The 9,603-nt window shown below is 45.9% G+C and overlaps 1 protein-coding gene across 1 annotated transcript; it reads right to left on the bottom strand.

The window, feature by feature from the left end:
* Window positions 1-5,700: 5,700 nt before the first annotated feature.
* On the bottom strand, window positions 5,701-6,849 carry UTS2R (urotensin 2 receptor). Its single transcript, XM_010160596.1, has one exon. It carries the CDS (start codon window positions 6,847-6,849, stop codon window positions 5,701-5,703), a length of 1,149 nt encoding a protein of 382 aa, XP_010158898.1.
* Between the last annotated feature and the right edge of the window lie 2,754 nt (window positions 6,850-9,603).

Genomic DNA, 9,603 nt, shown 5'->3' with positions numbered 1-9,603 from the left:
CCTTACTGATGTTCATACTTTACTATTGGCATGAGGATCAATTTATTTCGAGCATCTGTCCATTGGTGGGTGCACCACTTGTGCTGCCTTTGGCACATCTGAAAAAACCCAAACTTTGGATGTTTTGTGGCTGCAGCTGCAGTTGGTGCCAATGCCAATGAATTAACTCTGTTATGGGAGCTACAGGATGTCTGTGTGAAATGGGGAATGTCTGAATCAGCCAGGATGGTAGTTACAGCCAGAGCTGCTGTGACAGATCCTGTCCTGTCTGGTCCTGTGTCAGTGGATGTTTTACTCTATCACTGAGGCAGGTTGTTTCACTGATATTTTTATATATTTGTTGTTATTGTGTTATTTTATCATCTTCCTAGATAGCTTTATCTAGTAACAGCAGCTACTTGACATCTAATTAAACCTAATGACAGTTAAAATTATGCATGCTTGAGCGTTTTGGTCTTTGAAACTGTATTTATGATATTTGCACTTTTTCTTGTAGCAAAAACATGAGCTCTTCTCACAGAGAGATGGCTTTCCAGATGATAAACATTTTGGGAGACAGGATTTAGCAGCAAGTTTTAAGTGTGCATAGAAAACTGACATTTTGGACTGGTGCACTCTTTGATCTCATACTACATTGATGGGGTGTTTGTCCCTGGGAAAAAAGAATAAAGACAAGCTAAGCATCCTTTTAAAATGCGTACAGCACCTACTGCATTTGGCCAACTGCTGCAGTTTGGTCTGAAAGCTGCCTGATGAAACTTGTGGGTGTCACAGCCACATTTTGGATTTATGTGCTCTGCCCTGTAGCATTCAGACCTGTAGCATTTTCGGTTGATAGCTGCTTGATACGTCACTTATGCACTTCAGTGAAGCGAAGCAGCTTTGGTTATAGCGTGTGACAGTCTGATGTGGTGATAAACTCAGGACGTTTTCTCAATTTTACACCAAAAATGGCTGGAGTGGGTTGAACCAGTTTTGCTCTTGGTACCTTTCTGCACAACTGGTATGTTTGCTTCTTGCTTTGCTGCAGAGCGTGAAGCTGGTGACTTATTATAGCTCCAAGGTCTCCTTCCAGACTACTAAAAGTTAGTGAAGGGTTCACCATTCAATAAGTAAAACTGAGATTATTTGTCTGTTATGCATTTCTTTGTTAATATCAGCAATGGATTTATCTGCTGCTTGGCACTCACTCAGTGTGAGATTTTTGTTCTGCAGTGTTTGCCATTAGCTTTCAGCTTTATCTACCGACAAACTGGAATCAGCAACACATTTCCTGCTTTTGCTCTGCCTCTCCTTTTTCAGCCCACTTTCAAAAATGCCTCCATATTTGTGCAGCAGAATTTGTTCTCTGCTATTACATCGTCTCCTTGGTTATGTAGATTCCACCACACTTCTCATGTGCCTAAATCAGTATCCTTAGCTGCAAATCAGGTGTACCACAGCGTGACCAGGTACAGCACTTGAGCTGTTGAATTTGGAGATGCAAAAGTGATCAGAATTATTTAGAACTGACACTTTTTTTTCCTGGATATGACAGCTCATGCAACAACTAGATGGCACAGATTCCCATGCCAAGCTGGCCTGGTTCTAGCTGTGCATAAAACAATAGTCAGCTTGCCTGCATGTCACTTTAAAGTTGACCAAATGCAAGAGAGGGTCTGATACTTTTCTTCTTCCAAAGTATTCTCCAATATTACACTGGAGACAGCAGGCATTTGATCTGGAAGAGTAGTAGCTGAGTGAGGGTCTCAGGATTTGATTATACATTTTGAGAAGAAACAAAAAAACACCCAAAAGCCAATCTGAGTGTTGCTGCTGCAGCAGCTCTGGGCACTGCATGGGGGGAGGCTCAGGCATGGCTGGGGCAGGCGATTTCCATGGAGGCATGCCGGTGCAGCAGTCACAGCAGATGCAAGTGGGACAGCACTGGCAAGAAGAATGTTTTTTTTCTAGGCAGTTCTGCCAAGGTGTGGATTTGCCCTCCAAGATACGCTCAGCCTTTTAAAGCCCTCGAGCAAACACTGAAATGAGAGGTTTCCTAGCAAGCACCCCAGAGGAATGAAAGGATATCACGTCCTGATCTGGAAATCCCACCCCTCACAACCTGGCCACCCTACTGAACCTAGTGACCTAGAGCTACAGAGCTAACCCAGCCAGCCCTTGCCCAGCTTCAGCTGTAGGTGAAACAAAACTCTGCATGCTGACTTGTTGCCCAGATGCTCTTCTGGGAACTTGTGCCAAGGTTTTTCTGCCAGGTTAGAGGTAGGCTGAAGAATTGCTGGCCTGGTCACCTCCCAGGGAGCAAGGTGGTACCCCTGCACAGGGTAAGAGGGTGGCCCAAAGCAGCCTCATCTCCTGCCCTTGCAATTGATGGGTTGTGGGATCAAGGAAGGGACTCGAACCAGGGACGGGTTGTTGAACAGCTTAAATCAGGCTCTGTTAATGGGCAAGAAGAAAGGTTTCTCTTTATGAATGCTTGTGACCCTGCAAGTGGGAATTGGGCAGAGGATGGGCGCTGTCCCACTACCCACCCTTGGGTGTCCACCCTGTCCAGGTCGGTTTTGGACAGAGGGATGCACAGCACAGTGAGCAGCTGCTCTCTGCTTCGCTACTTGACTTTTTGTGAGAGTCCTGTGGTTTGAACAAAACGGACAGAGGATTTTTAAAATTAAGTGTAAGCAAATTGCATCTTGAAGTGAGAAATTGTGTTTTTTTGCCTCCTAAAGGCTGAAATGAGGCAATTCAGTATTTGGAAAAAGAAAAAAAAAAAAGGTTTTCCAGAAGGATTCTAAAATTTCTGGATGGATTTGCAAATAGTCTTGGTCAATACAAATGTCATGCTTTTCTGGCAAAGACATTATCCAACTGAAAGCATCACCTGGCCCAGCTGCAGTTCGCTGCCTGTTTCGGACCTCACCGACTGCTCTGGCTCCCCATTTATATTCCACGTGCTCTTGTGGTTAAGTCGCTGTTTGGTTTCAGGAACAGGAAGCTGTTTAATGTTTGGCATCCGAGTGCAGCTCATGCCCTGTAGGGTTAGTTGGGCATGCAGAGCTGGGACACATGCTGCTTGGGAACTGCTCAGAGCCTTGATTTTACCTGCAGACCTGGAATAATATTGCCTTTATTGTTGCCTGTGCTGAGTGATGATGGATGTGAGTGTTTGAAGGAGCGAAAAAAAAACCCCAGCCTAGGTTGGAAATTGAAAGGGTTGTATGAAACATCTCATTGTTCAACGGTGACCCAGTATTGACAGAAATGTCACCTGCAATCATTCCCTGACTTGCGGGTGTCTTCTTTTCTCGTTTTCTTTTTGTTGTGGTCATTTGACAAACACACTTGCAAGCCCCTGCTGAGAGCACAGCACAAGCTTCAGACGAGAAGCAAGGCTGTGCAGCCCAGAGCTGAGGCTGTGTGTCCTCCTGGGGAGGCAGGGAACCCCTGTGTCCAGCCCAGTTCACGGCAGGACCTCTGGCATGGCCCTGCTTCCACAGCATATACTAATGCTGCTTTCAGGGTGCTTGTTCCACCTATGGGGCTGTGCAGGCTTTTTACAAATGTTTTCTGTGAGACACGTTGGTTGTTCTGGGCTTGGAGAAGTTAATCAGGGCAGTACCGCTGAGGACAAAGGGGTTAATCAGTGTAACTCCTGAGACAGAGCTGCTCCTGTGTCTTTTGGTGACTCTTCTGCACTGTCCTCACTGGTGTATAAAGCCTGGATGAGCTGAGATTTGCAAACCACCCCTCATTTTGACTATCTGATTTTAGAAAACATGGACTGTGCTTTCGAAAGGCTCAACCTGCAGTAGCTTTCCTTCATGAAGGGAAGTTCTCATGCTGAGCTTGTCCTGAGCTTGTCTGGCTATTTCTGAGCGAGAAGAAGGTAAAATTGTTTAAAAAAAAAAAAAAAAACCCAAACAAAACCAAACAAACAAACAAAGCAGGAGGCCAAATTTTACGTTCTGATCCATGACAAACACGTGACTATGTGAGTAGAAAATGAATAAACCAAGCCCCTTCACCTGCCATGCAGGGGCTCCCTCCTCCTTAAGGAGGGGTGAATGGGGCTTTCCTGTCTTTAGTGGGCTTTGATTAGCGTGGCTCCAGTCTACGGAAGGTCTGCAAACTAAGAAGTACTGTAAATGCAGGGAATAGCCAAATATAAGGGTGTTTCTACCCCTTTGAAATCAGAAAAGGGCTAATCCTGAAGCAGGACTTGCTGGTCAGTGTACTGCTCTGCAAGGAGGGTGCAGGTGCCCTGACCTGCAGGACCACTGCAGGTAGTGTGCAGGGAGGAGCTGGGAACACATATTGAGGGTCTTTTCTGCAACAGTGGAAAGTGGAATAGATGGTTAAAACCCAAATTCTGTTTCTGTATAAGCATGTGGAGTTCACTGCCAAAAGGTGTATCACATTGCAGTTCTGAATTTACTTCTAATCATTAATTTGCTTCTAATTCTGTAACTTGGTTGGAGTTGTGCTGGCTAAACCAAGACAAATGCAGCACAGAATTGCATCATTGTATCCTTGCTAATGCAAGCAGAGGAATCCTGTACGGATGCTGGCAGGATCCCAGGGAAGGTACTTTTAGATTCACTGGAGAAATGCCAGACATCGTGGAGAATATATTTATGCTAATGATGCTTTATCATCAGCCAAAGCAAGGACAGGCAGAGTGTTCGTGGTGTAGGCAGGGCTATATTCACTTTTTGTAGCAGTAAAGCAAAATCATCTCCTGTGATCAGAACAAGTGATCTCACTAATAGGGACCTTGCACTCATATGACTGAGAATATTAGGGACTTCAGATAGCTTTGTCCATTGGAGACCACATCTCCTTACCCCCCCTCCTCTCCTGCTGTCTTTCATCCTGGACTTGCTGATGCCTGGTCCCTCAGGCTGGATGTTGCAGGTGTTGATGGATGCCCTGAGAATAACAACATCAGAGGTTCCCAGTTCCTCCTTGTAGCAGGGCAGAGGGCAGACACACTTGTCCAGGACAGATGATGCTCCCTGACATGGGTCAGCACGTTAGGGGATGCTGAGTGTTCCCTGACTGCAGCACTGTCACGGGAAGCCTGTCTTGCTAACATGAACCGTGGTGTAACTCCACTACAGACAACTGTGTGAATGGAGAATCAAGCCCAGCGCATAGACATGAGTGTAGAATAAATGCAAATACGACCAAAACCAGGACAAGCACCCCTGGATATGCCTTATCCATGTGGTCCAGTCCTACCCCAAATTCAAACTGGATTGCATGTCACAAACATCAGTTGCTTTGTCTTTATTTCATTGTTTGGAGTCCTCATACAACTACAAATTTAGCATTACTGCTAAAGAAAAGAAAGAGCAAACTACAGCCATTCACAGGATAACATAATTTTAAACTCTGAGACTGCTGATACTATTAAAAAACATGGCCCTATTATTGGCTTTTGTTACTGATGTCTACTTGAGGAGACATACACTATAAAATATAAAGATAAAAAGCGAAAGGCTATTTAGATAGATGTTCAGCTGAGTGTTGCTACCATCAAATCAGTGGCACTGAAGAAAATGAGAACAGACATATGGCACAGCCCCTGGACTAAAAGTGTGCACATTATGGATCTGCTAAGGCTTTGCCTTTACAATGTACACTTTAAATCAAAGCAACATTGAAGTCAATATTGATTGTTCTTGGAGAGAGATTTTACCTTCAGGCACTGCTGTTTCCCAAAGGAGCGTGAGCAAGAATGTATGTCTCTGTGCAGTGCTGACTGCTTGTGGACAGGGATCTCCCTGAAATCCTCTGAAACCGATTCCTCCTTTGGAAGTACCCACTGCTGCTGCTAAGGGACCGCTGCCTGTTCTTCAGGTACTCCCTGTAGTTTTTGGTGAGCAGGGTGTAGAGGAAGGGGTTGATACAGCTGTTGCTGTAGGTCAGGCAGGTTGTCAGATAATTAATGTTCTTCATCACCTTGGGAGATAGAGGGAAGGTTTCATAATACTGGAAGAGGAGCTGCCATATCCAGAAAGGCAAGAAGCAAGCCCAGAACACCAGCACTATTGTGAAGATTAAATAGAGCACCTTTTGGTTCGGCAGCCGCTTGGTCTGCTTGAAGGATGCAGTTTGTGACACCCAGTAAATCTTGGCTAATCGGATGTAAAGGTAGCCGATGATTACCCCTGGACCCACAATGCTGGTACCAAAAAGGATGGTGAGATAAACTTTGTAGGACAGCTTGCTCCAAGTGGGCAGGCAGATGCTTTTGTTGTCCCTTTGCACCAGCTGGATCATGATGAGCATTGGGAGAGTGAGCAGCAGTGACACCAGCCAGATGACAACAGCAATGGCTTTTCGGTAACTCTTGGACCTCTTCACTGTGTCCAGGGGCTTCAGCACAGCAAAGTAGCGCTCTGTGCTCATGACTGTGAGAGTGAAGATGCTGGCGTGCATGGTGAGGAAGTCCAGACTGAACAGGATGCGACAACCAACGTCCCCAAAGTACCATTTCTGAATGAAGTAGGTCCCGACGATGAAGGGGATGGTAAGAAGGTAAAGCAGGTCCGCCAGCGCAAGGTTGATGATGTAAATATACATGGAAGCAGATGATCGCAAGTAATGGCACATCACTAGCAAGGTGTAGACATTGCCTGTCACCCCAATCACGCACATCAGGGAGAGGATTGTCCCGATGGTGCAAATGGCGATCATGTCCTCCATGGAACCAGCGGCTGACATGCCATCCCCGGTGGCATTGATGGAGGAGTTGGGTCTGATTCTGAACAGGCTGCCCTCACTTGTGTCTATCACCATGTAGGGGGTTGCAGAAAAGTGGCTCTCCAGCTCGTCGGTTAGGGACATCCTCCTGGCTTTTTAATGCCAGAAGCTTTGTTCATGCCACAGGGATCTGAAGATCTGCTCTTTCTGCTCTGAGAAATGTGACTGCTGGGAGATGGTGAAGCATTTCTTAGCAGGATCTCATCCAAGGAAGATCTGCATTCTCCACTAGAGGAAAGACATTAGAAATCAACATATTAGAATCTGCCAGAGCAACACAAATTATCATTTAGATGTTGCCTGTCCCTGAGTACATTTCTGCACTGTCTCCACATACCAAAGCCGCTCTGCACTGAGGCCACTCATATAAGGTTTATGCTATCATTACAAGACCACAGGTTTCAGAAATTACATGTATGTCTGTGGAAAAAAGACAAAAGAGACTGTGTGGATCATTGGAACTACTTGCTGAAATCCTTTAACTTACTTTGGCGTTGGTGTTCATAAAGTGTTCTTCCTAAATTTGTAACAGCAACTTAGAGATCTCCAGCATGATTGCTTAAACCTCTTTGCCGAGCTCTTAACTCTGAAGGAGTAAAAGACACACAAACAGGGAAAACAAACTTTGAATTTACCATTTGCAGCCAAGTTATCTATTTTGCGTGATACAAAGTCCTGTCCAGCATTTCTCCAGTGTTTCCACAGAGCAACTTCCCTTGAATGAGAAGCCCCTGCTATGTCCTGACCTGCAGTTTCAAACTGAACTGGAGTGATGGAGAAAAAAGGCATTTTATGTCTAAAGAGAAAGGTGTAGGTTTCACTATGGGTTTTATATGTCTGTAAACACAGGGCTTTTTCACGCTCTCTGTCAAGTATGATCCCACAGATTTTTCTTGTATCCATGCGTAGATGTATTTCAGATGGACCTGCATGTGAACCTGTCCAAACAACCTTACGCAGCAAGGTGTGAGATTGCTCTGCAGCGTGCTAGGCATGTAGTCACTCTCCGTATGCGGGAGCTTTTGGTTAGCTCAAGCTCAACACTATACAAATCATGACTGGGTTGCTTTGAATTTATACTGGCTCTGGGTGTAGGCAATGGCAGATCAAACCTACCTGAGAGAAATGCTGAAGAAGTAGCTAAAGATGATCAGATTTTAAGGCATAGCAAAAGCCTGTGCCATCCTAAAGGTCACTGCACACAGAAGTGCGTTTGCACTATGTATTTTACGGAGCTCACATTGCCTCTGTTTGGAAAACGCTGTGAGAAAGGGTGCCAAATGACCTTGTCCTTGCAGGGCTCTGTAGGCAAAGACTTGCCTCTGCTTTGTTGCACTGGGCAGGTTGGGTTTGCTTTATCCTGGGAACTTAAGTTTTGCAGCTTCTCCCAGTGAGGTCGCTGTCCCTTTGCCTCCCCACCAGCTCTGACTCCTTCCTCTCTTGCCTTCCACTAGCTCCTTGGCAGCAGGATTACAGCTCCAGGCCCCTCTCCAACTGTCCTTGTGACAAAGACCCTGACAGTGGTCTCTAGCACTTGAGGACGGACAAATTTCATCCTCTTCATGACTTGCCCTCACCTTCTCTTCTTCCCGTTATCACCTGCTGAAGGTGATGGGTGCTATGGACATGTCATGCAAAAACTACACGAAAAAGGGCAATCCAGTACAGAGGGATTTTTTTTTTTTTCCTGCACTTAGTAATTGGGAGAGAGGGGGAAGAAAAAAAAAAAAAAAAAGAAGAGAAAAAAGCCACCCATTCCCCAGAGCCCGTCTCCCACCCAAGTCGCTTGGGTATAGACATCTGATGGGGAGAGATGAAGCATCGTTCTGCAGCGGTCAGTGCTCCTTCAGGACACTCCTCTGGGCTTGTCTCTAGCAGCTTCACCAACATCTCGGCTTTCTGGGACCTTGAAGCCCAATTCTGCCTCATCCTTCCTCTGCTGTGCTGTGTGGTCCTCTCCTGCTTGGCTTTGGGCACATATAGCCAGCCTGTCTGTGCACCCACTTCTTCTCTCATCGTTCACTTTATCGATGTGTGCTGGCAGCCAAAGGATCACTCACGAAGGAGACAGGGATGCTCAGGGAGTTCTGCCTGCTCCAATGCCACGCGATTGCCGGCACATTTGGTTGGAAACAAAAGGCTCTGCATGGGATGCTCCAGCTAAGCCTTGAACTGGTCACACCAACAGCTATCGAGCTTGGTTGGATTTCTGATAGCTCATTTTCAGGAGCATATTTCCATGGCTCAGGTGCTGTCTTCTTGCTGCTGCCTCACTTTGTGTTCTGGGCACTTGTAGCGTATCTGTGCCGTGCCTGTGCTGGTCTGTGCGGTTTCCTCATGTGACAGCTCCCGCCGGAGAGAGCTCAGTGCACCGCGTTGCCCTGCTCTGCTCCTCTTCCACTGAACCTGCATTTTGCTTCATTCATAAAATCACTACGGCACTAATTCAATTCAAACGCTTCAGCTGTCTCCAGACAGAGCCCCCAGATAAGCAAGTCCTCACTCCCAGAGGAGGAAAATTAAGCAAACTGGGGAAGCCTTGCATTGTGTTAAAGTTACTGTCATTGCTGCGCTCATTCGTAAATGCACACACTCACACACACAATAGAGAGCTTGTTATTCCAAGCAGCCATTCAAGCATCTTACAGTCTAAGCAGTTTTCTCAGCCAATGCCACCTTTCCCTCTACATTATCCTCCCATAGGACTACCATGCATGTTCCAGTAGCTGCAAACATAAACACGTTCCTACTGCTCAAACCTTGCTTTTAAATCCAGCAGACGAAGTTTCCTACAAGAAATAAAATAAAAATGAATCTAGTAGTATTAAAGCTGAAACA

Source organism: Eurypyga helias, unplaced genomic scaffold (assembly GCF_000690775.1).
Source record: "Eurypyga helias isolate BGI_N326 unplaced genomic scaffold, ASM69077v1 scaffold821, whole genome shotgun sequence".
Lineage (NCBI taxonomy): Eukaryota > Metazoa > Chordata > Aves > Eurypygiformes > Eurypygidae > Eurypyga > Eurypyga helias.
The sequence above is the reverse complement of the archived record's forward strand: the minus strand, read 5'-3'. Positions and strand labels throughout refer to the sequence as shown.